The following is an 18,480-nucleotide window of genomic DNA, read 5'->3' on the forward strand; positions in this document are numbered from 1 at the left end:
GGCAAGAACACTGGAGTGGGTTGCCATTTCCTTCTCCAATGCATGAGAGTGAAAAGTGAAAGGGAAGTTGCTCAGTCGTGTCCGACTCTTAGTGACCCCATGGACTGCAGCCTACCAGGCTCCTCCATGGTAGGATGGAGGAAATACCTCCATCCATGGTATTTTCCAGGCAAGAGTACTGGAGTGGGATGCCATTGCCTTCTCCATCTTCTTCAACAGTACAATTCAAAAGCATCAATTCTTCAGCATTCAGCTTTTTTCAGTCCAACTCTCACATCCATACATGACCACTGGAAAATCCATAGCCTTGACTAGACGGACCTTTGTTGGCAAAGTAATGTCTCTGCTGTTTAATATGCTATCTTATGTTTAGGTAGAAATAAATATAAACAGGAAGTCCACCAGAACTGTTAAGTAAGAATAGTTAATCCTAGTGGATAGAAGTTATGTTGAAATATCAATAGATAAGTTTATTAATAAAACTGACCTTTAAATTTCTTCTCAATGGCATACCCAAATATGAACAGTAAAAATGAAAAGCTGAGCTTTGGTAGACTCCTGTCAGAAAATACATCCTGATTTCTTGATTCCATGTTATGATTGATCAGAGTAATATATAGAGAATTACAACACTGAGCTCAAAATTTATTACTTCCTTTATCATTTACTTCTATTTGTGACATTTAAGTATAACCAAGGATCAGATTAAAGTATTATTCTGCTGTCTGTAACCTAGAGAAAAGCTATACTTTTCATCATAACAGAAAGTGATGAAAATAATAGAGATAAATAGTGTACAAGAAATGTAGCTGAGACAATTAGAGTGATGCTGTAAACAGGAAAGAAAAAGTAATTTTTTAGTAAAAAGACATAATCAATGATGGGTTTGTTTTCTACCGTAGTGATTGCCTAGTTATTTGCAACTGGTTATAAAAGTACATTATAACTGAAGTTTTTCCAAGAAAACATGTCTATTATTATAAGTCTGAAATTCTTTGGCCCTTAAACCCTACTGTTCACCTTGAAGTTTCTAAATGTTTTCGTAAAATGCAACTATAGCATTATCACAAAGCATGTTTGTGTGTATATATATACATATATATATGTGTGTGTATATATATATATTATTAAATAATTGAAAGAATCTTCTACTTCAGTAAGAAATTGTGATATTTAATTTTGCAAATTATTTTGAACTGTCTGTATATTTACAGCACTTAATTTGTAAAAGGAGAATGTTTGTTTAACTCAGTCTAAGTGAGCAGATAGCCACTATGAATCAAAATTTTAAAATGCTCTTGAAAAAATCTTGGTGTATTAATAATTCTTTAAAAGTAGAACTCCAGAAATTTATACTATAGTTTTTCATCTGTCCTTACCGAAAACATTTGTTTGAAAAAACGTACTTTAATGGCTGAGTCCTTTAAAAAGCGTTAATGCATTCTTAGTAGTAAGAAGGGAAGATGGTGTAAATTCTTGACACAGAAAATTCTTCGTGACGTTGACAATGCCAGTGAGCAAAGGAGTAGACATTTGATTCTGTCTCTTCATTATAATAGAGAGTAGGGAGAGAAGAGAAAGCAAGCCTCCTGGGCATCTAAAATCCATAATTAAGCCAGGAATAGTGATAGTAAAGATCAGTGGTAGGAATGCCAGCAAGATTTCCTTCTTTCCAGAAGCACTTAAAACCAATCTAAGCCAGTTTTACTGTTGTTGTGCAGTCGCTGAGTCCTGTCTGACTCTGCAACCCCATGGACTGCATCACAACAGGCTCACTATTTCCTTGAGTTTACTCAGTATTATGTCCATTGAGTTGGTGATGCTATCTAACCATCTTATCCTCTGCCACCCTCTTCTCCTTTTGCTTTCAATCTTTCCCAGCATCAGGCTCTTTTCCAGTGAGTCAGTTCTTCACATCAGGTGGCCAAAATATAGGAGCTTCAGCTTCAGCAGCAGTCCTTACAAAGAATATTCAGTGTTGATTTCCTTTAGGATTGACTGGTTTGATCTCTTTGTTGTCCAAGGGACTCTCAAGAGTCTTCTCCAGCACCATAGTTCTAAAGAATCAATTCTTTGGTGCTCAGTCTTCTTTATGGTCGTACTCTCACATCCGTACATGACTACTGGAAAAATCACAGCTTTGACTATACGGACTTTTGCCAGCAAAGTGATATCTCTGCTGTTTAATATGCCCCCCAGGTTTGTCAAAGCTTTCCTTCCAAGGAGCAACTGTTTTTTAATTTTATGGCTACAGTCACCATCCACAGTGATTTTGCAGACCAAGAAAATGAAAACTGTCACTGTTTCCACTTTTTCCCTTTCTATTTGCCATAAAGTGATAAGACTAGATGCCATGATCTTAGTTTTTTGAATACTGAGTTCTAGGCCAGCTTTTGACTCCTCTTTCACCCTCATCATGAGGCTCTTTAGTTGCTCTTTACTTTCTGCTATTACAGTATCATCTGCATATCTGAAGTTGTTGATAATTCCCCCAGCAATCTTGATTCCAGCTGTGATTCATTCAGTCTGGCATTTCCCACGATGCGCTCTGCATATAAGATAAATAAACAAGGTGACAATATACTGCCTTGTCATACTCCTTTACTAGTTTTGAACCAGTCTGTTGTTCCACGTCCAGTTCTAACTTTTGCTTCTTGACTCACACATAAATTTGTAGGAAACAGGTAGGGTGGTCTGCTATTCCCATCTCTTTAAGAATTTTCCACAGTTTCTTGTGATCCACACAATTAGTGGCTTTAGCATAGTCAATGAAGCAGAAGTAGATATTTTCCAGAAATTCCCTTGCTTTTTCTGTGATCCAATGAATGCTGGCGATTCGATCTCTGGTTTTTCTGCCTTTTCTAAACTCAGCTTGTATATTTGGAAGTTCTCAGTTTATGTACTGCTGAAGCCTCGCTTGAAGGATTTTTAATATAACCTTGATAGCTTATGACATGAGTGCAACTGTACAGTAGTTTGAATATTCTTTGGCATTGCCCTTCTTTAGGACTGGAATGAAAACTGATCTTTTCCTGTTCTGTGGCCACTGCTGAGTTCTCCAAATTTGCTGACATATTGAGTGCAGCACTTTAATAGCATAATCTTTTACGATTTGAAATAGCTCAGCTGGTATTCTATCACCTCCACTAGCTTTGTTCATAGTAATACTTTTTAAGGCCCCCCGTCACACTCCAGGATGTCTGGCTCTAGGTGAGCCAGTTTACCGTATACTTCTGTAACCTATACTTTGTTCTTAGTCTTTTACTTCATTCTTGTCATTGTTGTTCAGTTCTAAGTCCTGTCCAACTCTGTGACTTCATGGACTCTAGAACTCCATGCCAGACTCCTCTGTCTTCCAGTATCTCCCAGAGTTTGTTCAAATTCATGTCCATTGAGTGGTGATGCTATCTAACCATCTCATCTTCTGCTGCATATCCCCTTCTTTCACCTCGGTCTTTCCCAGCATCACGTTCTTTTCCATTGTGTAGGCTCTTCACATCAGGTGGCCAAAGTACTGGAGCTTCACCTCCAGCAGCCCTCCTTCTGATGAATACTCAGGGTTGATTTCCTTAAGGATTGACTGGTTTCATCTCCTCGCTGTCCTTGAGACTCTCAAGAGTCTTCTCCAGAACTGCAATTTGAAACCATCAGTTCTTCAGCACTCAGCCTTCTTTATGGCACAACTCTCACATCTGTACATGACTGCTGGAAAAACCATAGCTTTGACCATAAGGATCTGTGTCAGCAAAGTGATGTCTGTTTTTTTTTTTAATACCCTGTCTATGTTTGTCATAGCTTTCCTTCCAAGGAGCAACTGTCTTTTAATTTCATGGCTGCAGTCACCATCCAGAGTGATTTTGGAGCCTAAGAAAATCAAATCTGTCACTGCTTAATTCTATACCTTCTAATTCCTATCAGACAGCACATATTGCTTTGACCAGCAAATCTCTCCTTCGTGCCCACCTGAAAGCCAGTTCAAGGAGACTGAGTAAGGACTCTCTTATTGTTTTCATGATTGTAAACCCCTTCACCTATTTATACACTTTTCTTTTTTTGGTCTATTTAAAAGCAGTAAGACTAGACAGTAAATAAAGCATGTGAAAGACATTGAGAACAATATCCAACCAGACTTTTCACAGTGTTTTTTTGCCAAAAGGTTTCTATTTATATCTCAACCTAAGTGGATTGGAACACTGCAAAACATGTCCAATTTCAAACACTTTTAGAAGTTCATATAGGCTACATAGCTCTTTGACTAGAAAGTATTTTGAAATTAAGGAACTAAGATATTTTCTGTTACAAATCAAAACTATTTGGAAATCAAACTATTAGAATATGAGGTCTGGTAAGAGATCATTTGTATCTTTGGCATATAACCTGGCATGAGGCAGTCATTAAAGAGTTAGTCTATCTATCTATTCCCATCTACCCTTAAATATAATTACTGGACTCTTTTTTGTTAAAACCGATCATTGTAAATGCAAAATTTTCAGCAATTAAAATAAACTTTTCGTGTTATGCATTGTTACTAAAACTCAAACTACAATTTGTCCATCACAATTCTATCTGCTCTGGCATTTAAACAGTACCCCTTAGATTGTGATTAGGTCTCCATCATTTTTGCAAGAGGAAAGCATTAGTAACTGATGTTCTTGCCTGTGTCACTGTGAGGATTAAGACATCGTATTGCAAGGTTAGAGTGATGACTCTGGATCAGTGTATCCAGAGACATTGCTCACAGCAGATTGACTTTCAAATTACATTAACTTTCTCTTCTTATCTCAATTATGCTACACTCAGATTGCTATACAACTGATCACAGCAGACTGGAGGTTTATATCACGGCAAGTTTCAGTCTAACAGTCATTACTTTAACACAGCTAGAATTCTTAGGTTGTGTTGTTCTTATTTATCTATAAACAAAAGACACTTTATAAACCCCAAATAAGTGCTTTTGAAAAGAATTCTGATGCCTGTTTTCTTCTCTATTAGGCTATATATATTGACGGTTGATTTTCAATACAATTCAGAAGACAAAATGGAACTGTTGTTAGTTAATATTCTAAGTTTACAAGAACATTGAATCTATATAGTATGTTAAGATCTCAGGTGGCTTTAAATAAATTTATATTATTTGATCATCATAGCAATATTGTGAGATAACCAGTGCAGACATTATTATGTTTAATAGATCAGAGGATCAGAATCATGAGTAATGCTGCTAATTTTGTGTTCCCTCATTCAAGTTAAATAGAGTGCACTAAAAATTCAATTTCTGAGTGAATGCAATAGATTTAATTAATCTCTCACATTTAATTTTAATTGACAATGCAATACAATTCTTTTTGGCTTAGCTTTTCTCCTTTGAGTAGAAACCAAATGCTAATATGATTAATCTAGTCTTTCCCCCCTCATCATTAACATCAGAGAAAACGTAAGGATATAGTTCTTTAGTAAATAACCTACCTTCCAATGAGTAGTTTACTAAATTTACTAAATCTCATTTTCCTTGCCTCAAACACTTTTTTCCTCTGGTTATTAATATTGAAATTAAATCATCCATTCATCTTAGCATGTGGAGTGACATATATTCATCATTTAGTATATATTCAATTATTACATACACACAAAAACTTTGAATCATTTAAATCCCTAAAGATATTACAAATATGATCTAATGATTTAAGAATCCTGGCCCTGCAGATTCTACCATGCAAATCCCTGAGTGTAAATCACCTAATGGGAAATCACTTGATGACTGACAGAAACAACAACTGAAGTAGGTGTATCTTTATCAGAATGAATGTTGGTAACATTCTTTAAAGGTGAGGATGTATTCTCATATTTGCAAAAATTCTTTAACATGATTTAATCTGAGATTCTGGGCTTCCCAGGTGTCCCTTGTGGTAAAGAATCTTCCTGACCATGCAGGGGACACAAGAGACATGGATTTGAGCCCTGGGTAGGGAAGATCCCCTAGAGAAGGAAATGGCAAACCACTCCAGTATTCTTGCCTGGGAAATCCCATGGACAGAGGAGCCTGGCAGGCTACAGTCAATGGAGTTGAAGAGTTGGACACAACTGAGCAACTGAGCTCAATCTAAAATATTATCTGTAACATTAACTGGTAGATGTCTTTAAAGAATCATTTTTCAGAGATAACTTCAATATAATTAAGCATACTGTTAATTTGCAAACTGATATCTGGGGAAATAATTTTATTATGGAAATTACACTATGCAATCTATGCGACAACTTTCTTCTTTTCAGTTCAGTTCAGTTCATTTCAGTTGCTCAGTTGTGTCTGACTCTTTGTGACCCCATGAATCGCAGCATGCCAGGCCTCCCTGTCCATCACCAACTCCCGGAGTTCACCCAAACTCTTGTCCATCGAGTCGGGGATGCCATCTAGCCATCTCATCCTCTGTCATCCCCTTCTCCTCCTGCCCCCAATCCCTCCCAGCATCAGAGTCTTTTCCAATGAGTCAACTCTTCACATGAGGTGGCCAAAGTATTGGAGTTTCAGCTTTAGCATCATTCCTTCTAAAGAACACCCAGGACTGATCTCCTTTAGAATGGACTGGTTGGATCTCCTTGCAGTCCAAGGGACTCTCAAGAGTCTTCTCCAACCTAAATATTACTTCTCACTGGGATTAACTTATTGTGAGGGGAAAAAAGTTTAATCATTAAGGAATTCCAGTGTAATAGATTAGGTTTATCAGATCAGATCAGATCAAACGTTCAGTCGTGTCCGAGTCTTTGGGGGGAGGGGGGGTTTGTGATTTTTTTTTTTTTTTTTTTTGCTTGTTTTTACTTGTAAAACAGAGAATCTGACTTTGAGAATTTTATCTTTTTTAACTTAATGATTAGAAACTTTTCTTATACTCATCTTGTATATTTTTCATCTAACCAAATATCTTTTAAAATCAGTGCTTGAAAATCAGATTTCTAACATCAATCACATATTACTCTTTTTCTTAACATTTTATAAGTGCAGTGTTTCCTTTGTAAGACAATAAATGGGATGATTAAAGAAAGAGTGGTGCTTTTCATGCATCATGAAACACTTTATGACAGCATGTGGACATGTACTTTGCCTATATTAATGTTATGTTTTGACTTATGAATATATGGAACCTTTCAAAATAAGTCTCTCTTATTATATTTATTGATTCACCTTCTCTAGTTCATGTTAATAATGCCTTCATATTTTATGTAAACTTCTTTTGCATCTTCCATTAATCAATCATGGGGTTATTTTCTAATTTAGAAGAAGGATGTGGTAAAACCATAGTTTCCACTATTTAACAAATTGACAATCAACACAAGCCCTTTGTTAATAAAGTACCTTTTTATATTTTAATCCACTTCAAATTAATACTTTCTGGGCTTAAATCATTTGCCTTTCTCTTTTAATATATTCAAAATGTAGTCACATTCTTGTTATATTTTATCATTTATCAGACTTAATAACTATCAGAAAATTCTGAGCAAAATTGTTGAAGCCTTTGGGTAACAATACTTTCTTTAAATAAGTAAGGATTTACACAGGTGAGATTATAATGCATAATTTTACTTTGATTTTTCCTCAAACTGGTAGCTAAGCATTTTATTCATTATGTATAAGTACACAATTTATACAGTATTAAAAATATACACATTACAGAATAATATATTTGGCCTGGACAGTATGAAGATGCCATATCAAATATGTAAAAAATATGTTTCACTATGGAATCATATTTAACTAATTTATAGTGAAATCATATGTCAATTTATCAAATTTAATGGTCTTTGCAGTTACTTTGATTTCTTGTTTGCATTAATGTTTCCTACTTTGCATTTTTATAGTGTCCTCTTTAAACCTGAAATTATTCTGTCAGTATATTGAATATATTTATAAACAAACATAAACAGTTTAAAAAAAAGTCACAGAAACTTCTGGTTCCTTACTTTTCCCTATTATTTCTTTTCTTTGTAATACCCTTCTTATATCAATCATACACATATAATGAGAATGAGCAGAGTCATGTTTTTTGAACATGTCATTTCAGCAACACACACATCAATATGACAGAGTTAAATAGAATTCATTCCTTTTAACTGTGTTTGTGTACATGTGTTTTTTTTTTCAGTCAATTTACTGGATTCAAAAACCATTCAAGGGGAGCTGGGATGGATCTCCTATCCGTCACATGGGGTGAGTTTGGTTAACTATTGAAAGGAACACAATTCTATGCATTGCCTTTCTTAGAGATTAGGATTATTGGGAACAGGAATTCCTATACTTCTGATGAGAAATTATGTTTATCACTGTAGTCAATACATGGACTAACACAGCTTAATATTTGTGTCCAGTGGAACTATCGAGCGTTTGGAAGTTTTTTTTTTCCTCTTCTGAATTTATCCATAGCTTGAATGAACTAAAATAAATGGTTTGACTATTACTGTCATCATGCAGATGATCTAAGCATGATACCTAACATCTTTTTGTGATGCAGTCAGAATCAGTGAGTTGAGAAGAGACTTCACAAATTTTAAGTGATGTGGAAAATGTGTATTTGGAGATGGTCACCTCTGGAGTTGTAGCCTTAAAATAAACTGTGGAGACAATTCCAAGTAGGGTAGGATGTATTTGTCAAGACTATAAACCTGCGTTGCCGTCATTCCCTTGCTTAAAATGTCTTCAATTTGTCTAGGTCAGTTTAAAATTAGGCATTTTATTTACCAAAAATATGTATGCTTGCTAAGTTGCTCAGTCATGTCCAACTCCTTGCAACCCTTTGAACTATAGCCCACCAGGCTCTTTTGTCCATGGGATTCTCCAGGAAAGAATACGGGAGTGGGTTGCCATGCCCTCCTCCAGGGGATCTTCCCAACCCAGGGATTGAACTGCCTCTCCTATCTCCTGCATAGACAGGTGGATTCTTTACCACTAGCACCAATTGGAAAGCCAGGAGAAATATGGCTGCCTTTAAATTCTAAGCTTTGTATATACCTTTAATGTTATGAAACCAGACACAGGTTACTAAAGTGTATGCCATTTTGGGACCCAAACGTTTATGATGATTCTTTGTGTGAGAAAGTTTTCCTTTTCTTTTTTTAATTGAAGGATAATTGCTTTGCAGTATTTTGTGGTTTTCTGTCATACATTCTTTGTTTCAGAAAAAAAAAGAGGCTCATACATTTGGAAAATTCTTCTTCCTAAAAAACTACAAAAAAATGCCTAAACATACATGTTTTGTGTCCAAGGATAGCTTGTAGAAAATACAAAGTGCTATTTTGAAATAGTTGTCGTAGGAAAAAAGGAATATATTCCTATTTATTTTATTCCTGCACCATCCTCTTTTCAAAGAGGTTATAATTACTTTGACTTGGTGTTCAGTCTTTCGATTTCTGTGCCTAAACATACTAATTTTTACTAGCAGTTTCTTCCTCACCAATGGATGTTTTGCATCAGGGATACTTCATCTATCTGTCGTCTTGTATCTGCTTCTCTTTCTGGTGCACCTTGACATTGACATAATGCCAAAACCTATCACATAATCAGGTCTTGGTTCGTGGCTCAGAAAGGGAGAGTATGAAGTAAGCCAACATTTGGTTTTCCCATAGGTGCAAAAGGAATCAAATGGTTAAGATAAAACACATCCTGAGTAGTCATAACAAATGAATAGAAACTCAGGATTGAGGAAAAGTGATTTAAAACTCACTGTCCAACTCATACTCAACTATAATGTTGATTTTAGAAGTTTGAGTTTTTCATTACTCCATAAGATAACATATCATAGAAGATATGATTGCTGTCTAGGAAGATATGAAAAGTAAAATCATACTAATTCTTTATATCTATAAATATAAATAGAAAGTATATTTTAAAAATAACAAATTAACTTAAATATCAAAGCAGCAGTTTACTTCTTTCTCTTTTTTTTTTTCTGCTTTAAAGAAGGTATAAGGAAAACATTTCTCATATTGAATATTTGGGGAAATGAATTCATTTACCTGTTTATCTCATAGATTTTATGATGAACAAAGTTAACACTTTTATTTCCATATATATGTTCGATGGGGAAGGGTGTTCTAGAAACCTGCCATGCAAAGTGTGCATGCACCAATCAGCAGTGTCAGCATGTGGGGGATTCTCAGAAATGCAGCCCCACCCCAGCCTTTTTGAGTCAGAATCTGCCTCTTAACATGGTCTCAGGTGATTCACATTAAAGCACATTAAATTTAAGAAACACTCCTCAGGGTAAGGGTAACTTGCCTCTTGACTTTTCCCATCCCTTGCACAATTTCCCACCTCCTTTCTCCTAGGAATCACTTATGGTTTTCTCATGAACAGTTTTCAGTCTCTCCTTCAGCCTCAGAAAGCTGACCTCAGGTGTTCTGGCCTCTTCTTCATGGCTTTTCTGGTTTATCTAGCAGCTGTGACTTCCCTATTTCAGACGCATTAAATAGACTTAAAATAGCTGGCCAACCTCTCCAAGCTTATCATTAAAACTAGCAGGGAGGAAAAAAAAAACATCCCCATGACAGATAGTGATGTTTATAATACCTTAAGTCCCAAAAGATTTAGTAAAAGAGAAAAGGAAAAACCAAATATGTAAATTATTGTCTGGGTTGATTTGTAGTACATTTGTAGTAATAATGTCCATGCAGCAGTAGCACTAATTTAGAAAATGTGATGTTAATATTAATTTCTTTTTGAGATACTAATGGTATTCTTGACTGAAAACTCTATGGTCAGTTGAAGTTTGGGATTTAATGTCTTTGTATGATTGTTTGTGCCTGTAGATTCAATTTATTGTTTTTATTGCCTAATCATTGCCATTTTCAATTTGACTAGGATATAAGAATTTTGTGTTTGTTTTAGTTTTAAAAGGAATAGATAGTTAAATCAGTAGTAATATATATGCCTCAGGGTTTTCCATAAAAAATGAAGTGATAGCCGGAAATAAGTTTGAACTAGTTATTATTTTAATTAATTAACCCTAACAAGTAGAAGTGCATCTGTTTTCAGGTTAACTAAAATATAAACTTTGGAGGGAAATATTATAATGATGTCACAGAATACTTAATCACTTAAATATCCTACTCTCTTCTGTTTTGTTTTTTTTTTTTTTTCTGAGAACATGTATGTTCTACTCTCTTAGAAAATTTTAATATTATGATACTGTGCTGTTAGTTATAGTCACCAGGTTATACATTAGATCCTCAGTCCTTATTCTACAGCTTATTGACAGTTGGTACCATTTTACCAACCCCTTCCCATTTTCCCCACCCTCACCCCTTGGCAACCACTTTTATATTCTTTGTTTCTGTGAGTTTGACTCGACAAGTGGCATAGAAAATATGGTACTTTTGATTTAGGGAGATGATTCTCAACTGATGAGGGGGTAGACAAGTGGGGAGGCAATTTTGGTTTTGCCCCATGGGGATATTTGTCTGGAGATATGTTGGCTGTCACAACTGGGTGGGCAGGGCAGAACTGGCATCTAGTGTGGAAACTAGGGGTCCAATTTAACATCTTACAAAGAACATGACGGCTTCCTTCAACTAAGAATGACCTGGTGCAAAATGACAGCTTCCAGGCTGAGAAACCCCTACTCAACGGGTGGATAATGGTGATCCATCAGGAGGTATGGTCACTGAAAAGACCTTAAAGGTACTCAGCAACTTCTTTAAGTCTCAGCCATACTTCCATCAGAAGCTCTAAATTCCAGATCTTTTTAAATATAAGTTTTAAGAAATAGACCAATAGTTCTTCCCAAATTTGAAATGTCTTTCATGTAATGATTGCATCACCTGAGCTATGTAAAATTATTATTTGAGGGAAAATTGTCAAGAGTGGCTCATTCCTTCATATATAGTATTTTCTATTCCTAGTCATCCTCTTCTCCAGAGATATATTCACACATAAAACCTTAGAATTGATTTATGGTATTTTCTTGGGAGGATTATTTCTATCTCTATTTTAAAATAGTGCTTCATATCTTAAAGGAAACCTGGTAGAAAAGTATGGTGTTGTGTTAATTACTCAGTCATGTCCGACTCTTTGCGACCTCATGGATTGTTGCCTGCCAGGGTCCTCTGTCCATGGAATTCCCCAGGCAAAAATAATGGAGTGGGTTGCCTTTCCCTTCTCCAGGAGATCTTCCTGACCCAGGGATCAAAACCAGGTCTCTTGCATTGCAAGTTGATTCTTTATCATCTGAGCTCTCAGTTTGGTACTTTATTATTAGGTATGGGAAAAATATCTATGAAGAAGTTTAGTGAAACTTTGGTTTTCTTTAGTAAATTTCATGGAAATATTACTCAAACTTGTCAATTGAAATTATCAGGAGGGTCATGATAATTCATTACAATTCATTTTCAATAAAAAGTTTTCTTTGACATGGATATTTTCTGGTACTGTTTGTTCACTTTAGTGAAGTAAACAAGCAATTAACCTTCTCTGGCCCTATAAACTATGAATTACATCAATAACATTTGAATTTGGGGTTTAATTACTCAAAAGTGTTAGTAAATAATTCAGTAGTTTATTTTTTTGATTTAGAGAATAATCAACATATATCAAAGCCCATACATATTGTTGGATTATAATATAGAAAGAATCCATAGTTTACACATGACTAGTACTTAAATTGATTGGTCGATTGAAATGTCTTAGTCAGTGTATGAATACAGAGAAGAGATTAGAGGGAAATAGGCTACATAGTTTTCACTTAGGATAGTATTGGTAAGATGGTTAAGCAATATAAAGGAATCAAGAACTTTGACTCAATTAAATAAACTCAACTAAGGAGAAGAAAATTAAGAGAGATTTGAAGGAGGGGTGGGGTGAAATTAGAAGTCTTAAAATCAGCAATTGTAAATTTTAAAAATAATTAAACCACCTCCATCTTTCAATTCTTTTAGGTATTTTTTCATAAAGATTTTCCTAGCTATTTATTGCTGTCTTAACAGTGATAATGTACTTAAATAGAAAACAGTCTCCTGGCAAATAGAGACCCCATTGGTTGCTCACCCAATATTTGTTCCCTGGTTTTTCTTTGCTGATGGAACACTGAAATGGTTCAAGTTTTCATCCCCCTATGTGTTCCTGGAAAATGATCCCTCTATTACTTTGCAGGGTGAGTATTGGTTCATCTGAGAGCAAATCATGATAATTAAGTCATTTTTCCAATGTTGGTTTAGGCAAGAGTATGTAAAGCCAGTGAGATTGGAACAGGACTCCAGTGACTTTTGGGAAAGTTTCCTTCCAATAAAAAGATAGGAGGTCTCTGTGACAGTCTAGAGGGGTGGGATAAGTTGAGAGGTTGGAGGGAGTTTCAAGAAGGAGGGAATATGTGTATACTTAATGGCTAATTCATGTTATTGTGTGGCCAAAACCAACACAATATTATAATTGTGGTCCTCCAATTAATAATTAAAAAAAAAAACATGGGGGGAGGCCAGGTACTTTGTGCCTCTGGGTTTGCTTTGTAATGGCCCAGAGTCCAGTCTGGAGGACCTGCACTCCCTTAATGGCCAGAAAGGTAGAGCCAGAGAGCATTAGAGAGACCATCCAGGAACCCTGACATCTCAGAACCACTGAGTTATGTGGAAGCATATGTTTTCCTTATTGAATCCACTCTTTTTGTATTTCTCATACTTTCCAGGTAAAGATATCCTGATAGGATGCAATGCTTTATCTCCTGGTCAGACACCCTGATTTCTCAATGAAGGCTATGGCAATGCATAATTCTATTCTACAATGTTATCTGTATTTTCCCAGGTTGTCTTTTTTTGTGCTTTAAGATGATGTCAAAGATAACAGGAAGAATAGTAAAATAGAATAAGCACATCATGTAGAATTGGCACATCTGCATTTGGATTCTGGCTGTATCTTTTATTGCTGTATGATCTAATGCAAGCCTCTTAACCTTCATTAGCATTTATCCTCACATTTAATTGAGGCATAACAGTAATTTCTAAGTCACAGCACTTTAGAGTAAATGATAGTTGGGCAAGTGAGATGTTCCTATATATCTAATTATGTATATCTATCTATCTATCTATATACATATACACAAATGTATGTAAAATAGGTATACAGATATCATTTCTTAATCTTAGACAAATTTTACAATTTTTCCATTCTAATCGAAACCTGCTAAATTCATTAATTGCCGTTGTTCAGTTGCTCAGTCATGTCCAACTCTTTGCAACCCTATGGACTGCAGCATGCCAGGCTTCCCTGTCCTTCACCATCTCCCAGAGCTTGCTCAAGCTCATATCCATTGAGTTGGTGATGCCATCCAACCATTTTGTCCTCTGTCATCCCCTTCTCCTCCTGCCTTCAATCTTTCTCAGCATCAGGGTCTTTTCCAATGAGTTGGCTGTTCACATCAGGTGGCCAAACTATTGGAGTTTCAGCTTCAGCATCAGCCCTTCTAATGAATAGTCAATTCATTGATACGTCCAAATCTCAGTCTACACCATGACTTAGAGTTGAATTTTGAAAAAGGGAAATTGATAGTATTGCCTGGGGTGCCAATTAATATCTCTTCTCAATTAAGAGCTCAAAATATTACCATTAACAGCACATGATTGTTATCTCATTGAATCTGCACAGGTCAAAGTTTGCATATAATCTTGAAATTTAGAATTGAAAGAATAAAAATAAGGTAAATCAGGTGTCCAATTTATTTGTTTAAATTTCTAAGTGGTTAGAATTTCCTCAAATATTAATATTTCTTCTTCAGGGATACCTTCTAACTCTCATATGCCACCCACCTGCCACCCCCAAGACTAGGATATAACACTTATTAGCTCATCTGCCTTGTTCTTTGTTGTACCGCCTCAGCTTGTAGTTATATGTTATTGCAGTTATTTCACTGATATGTATCTCAGCCTGGAAATGGAAAGTTCTTTGACACCAATTCCCATTTCATGAAATTCTCTGTTTTTCTCCCATTTAAGTTTCTTAGATTGATTGCCCATAAATTTAAATTACCTGGATAAGTAAAGAACGATGAAACTAACACTGGTTGTGCATTTGTTGAGAAAAATTTGATGTTCCAATCTGTTGTTTTAGATGGGATCTGTTAATGATTTCACTCTTTTTTCAATGGCATAACTTAGGTAAAATTACACATACTATAGTGTATATATTACATATGTATGAGTATATATTACAGATGTACTTATGTAATATATAAATATATATATAAAATAGTATAGATATACATCTATGTCTATATTACATATATTATTTTTTGTACTAGCAGATCTACTTAGTTAAACATATTTAGAAAATACTACAAGCCTATGCACTGGAAGTTAACTGAAAAAGAAAAGTAGCTTAGGATAGCTGTATACTGAAAATTATATAGGCTGTTGTCTAGGGGTAAAAATCTGGTATCCTGCAAATAAATTCCAGTTACCTGAAACTAGAAATATTTAGAATTGAGTGAATCATCAAGAATAATGGAAATAATAAAAGTACTCTCTAAAACAAGTCTCTAATATAGTATAATTTGCCTTCAATATTGGAATTATTGCTATTTGTGAAGTCTGGGTTCTAAAAGTCTTATCTACCGGATTTCTACCTTTAATTTTATGAACGGTGTCTGAAATGCAGGAAGAATATGTTGACAACTGGGTGTCAATGATAACCACCTGGGACTCTGCCTTTGTGAATCACAGTTCAAAGTCTGCTTCCTATGCTGAATAGTACATCCAGGAAAATAAAATTTTTGACATATATGATTCTTGGTCATTTAAAATTTTTCTGCCTAGGATGAACAATGCTATATATTTTATATATATTATTATATATATACTTTATGTTCACTTTCACCTACTGTGCTGACTTTTCAAGGAAGGTTGTCCGATTAATTAGAAAAACATGACAAAGTTTTATAGGTCTTTTTTAACCTTTCCTTGAAGCAAAATACACTATAGAATAAGGTGGAAGGTGAATAAGTGGTAGAAATCAACAAAAATAGAATTTATTCTAGCAATATTAAATTTATAAAATTTAAAATGTTATCTTGTGTCTATTTTATCGGAAATAATGTTAGTGTTTAAAGAAAAAGAAATATTTTTCATTGATAATGTTGTATATTTCTGTATAAATCCTCCTGTCTGTATCAAAACAGTGCTTGTTTGTATTTTGGGGATTGAATTAGAATTTTTTAAATATGACATGTGATATACTTTTTTTTTTTTTTTTTTGCTTTGATGTATAGCCTTGTTGGGTTTAGAGGAAAGGAGTCTTGAAACATATTTGAATGGGTTCTTTATTTCGGCTTTACCCACAAATTTGTGCTTTGTGATATTTAACATTTAAATGATATTAATCATTTAACATAAGTAAGTATAAAGTTAAATAAAAAGCTAAGATACACAAATAATTTTATGTCTAATTTGAATGTTTAAATATTTAATAAATTTATTATGTTGATTTCATATTTGTTTTTTTTTAATTCAAATTGACAATAAAATTTTGCTTCTAGTGATTTGTCATATTGATAGCATTTTATAAAAATAACAACTTTCTTAGCACCAAAATATTTCACTTTGTGCAACTTGAAGTGAAAGAAGTTTCTGATAAAAAAAGAAATTATTAAAGTAAGAATAACCAAAATATAGATATTAAACTTAAAAAAGAATGGTGTTCATACTTATTTTACATTAAATTTGTTGACACATGTACAAAAGGTATATAGCAGATTAGATATCAATTTTTGTATTGCTAGGAAATGTCCAGCTCCCTTAAAATAAAGAGCATACTTAGAACAAATGCTATATTTTCAAGTTTCCAAGTATTCATTTGAATATAGGATATAAATGTAGCATACGTGTTCCAATGGAGACGAATTTCCATTCTGTCATTTCATTAAGTGTAAGTCAAGAATTTTGATGGGAATTTATAAAAATCATAATTTTCCCAAAAGTTTTACTTATTTACTTTACTCCTTAAATATTTTCTTTTTAATTTCATAAATTAATGGTCTTGACCTTTAGGTTTATTATTCACTGGTGTTTCATTTCTTTTGAAAGATTCTTTTTTTAAAGAAATTAAATTTGGCCTGTAAAAAAAATACGGCGTAAAACACTTTTTAAATAAGTCCCATGTCCCAAATGATAGCCATTGGACCTGAGAACATTTAAAGTTATAACATTTACAACACAAGCCACTTCAAGTATTTCTGCAAACTTCGTAGCTCACTGATTACTATCAGTTTTGTTTGTTTTTTGCTAGTGATGTTCACTTTACTCAGGAAATGTTATACGAAGAAGAATTATCAATGTAATAGCCCAGATTTCTTGGGACTTGCTAACATTATTTACCCCTTTTACAAATGGGACATAAGAAGAAAAACATCAAGGGGGATAGTATACTCAATTTTCTGAATAGCCTGTTTACAAGTTTGTTTTATTCATTCTGGTAGTAAGGCAGCTTACCATACACAACTCACACACACACACATATATGTTATGTATATACAGTTATATAAAACTACATATATACATATATATTAAACTATAGAGACATATATAGCTATATCTATATAAACTAATATATTGAAATTGTTTTTAATTTTTAAACAATAATTATTAGAAATGCAAAATTCTGGGCTTCTAAGACCGACTACTATGTTACAAATCCTGGGATCAGGTTTCAGCGATCTGTTTTTTCACAGGCTTTCCATGTAATTTTCATGCTATTCAACTTTGGAATCACTGTGCTAGAAAATCATTATCTGCTATAATGAAGCAGATATTACTTATGAACATAATTGACTTCTACTTGATATGGTGCTGTGCTATAGTTTTTTCCAAACTCTTGATGTAGCATTATGCATAATTCATGATAAATATAGTTCTGGATATTTTAAAATTTAGGATATTACAATAAACACATAGCAGGAAAAATAGGCATTTTACTAGCCACTCAAGGAATCTATTCTTAGAACTTTTGTAACAGGAATTCATTTTGGCATTCTCAAGTTTCTCTTATGTAATCTTGGAGTTTGGTTTGAGTTGATTGTAGTAGCTTGAGTATTTGTAAATGCTGAAGATATTTATGCATTTTCATCCATTGCTCATGAAAAGAGAGATAACATTAAAGCCAAAAGACTAGAAAAACCATAAATTAAGTGATAGTGAAATTGGAATAAGGAATATGAAAATTCCCCATCAAAGAGTTACTTGAATTTAAGGTTGTCTGGAAAATGACTATGAAACATTCCTAGAAAGTTATTGAGATCAGCTTATAATAGATTTTATGTGCCCCACTAAAGATGTTGGAGATTATTCAAAGGCCATATTTTAAAGAGGTGATTATAAGCTCAGTTCAGTTCAGATCAGTCGCTCAGTCATGTCCACTCTTTGTGACCCCATGAATCACAGCACGCCAGGCCTTCCTGTCCATCACCAACTCCCAGAGTTCACTCAAACTCATGTCCATCAAGTCGGTGATGCCATCCA

At 34.3% G+C, this 18,480-nt stretch overlaps 1 protein-coding gene across 2 annotated transcripts in view; it reads left to right on the forward strand.

The window, feature by feature from the left end:
- Nucleotides 1-18,480, forward strand: part of EPHA3 (EPH receptor A3) — a 411,324-nt gene that overhangs the window by 15,627 nt on the left and 377,217 nt on the right. For both annotated transcript variants that reach the window (XM_005201183.5, NM_001206113.1), the window contains exon 2: nt 8,136-8,200. In XM_005201183.5, coding sequence (XP_005201240.1) covers nt 8,136-8,200 — 65 coding nt within the window. The remainder of the gene's footprint in view (nt 1-8,135; nt 8,201-18,480) is intronic.

This window comes from Bos taurus, chromosome 1 (assembly GCF_002263795.3).
Source record: "Bos taurus isolate L1 Dominette 01449 registration number 42190680 breed Hereford chromosome 1, ARS-UCD2.0, whole genome shotgun sequence".
NCBI classification, from domain to species: domain Eukaryota; kingdom Metazoa; phylum Chordata; class Mammalia; order Artiodactyla; family Bovidae; genus Bos; species Bos taurus.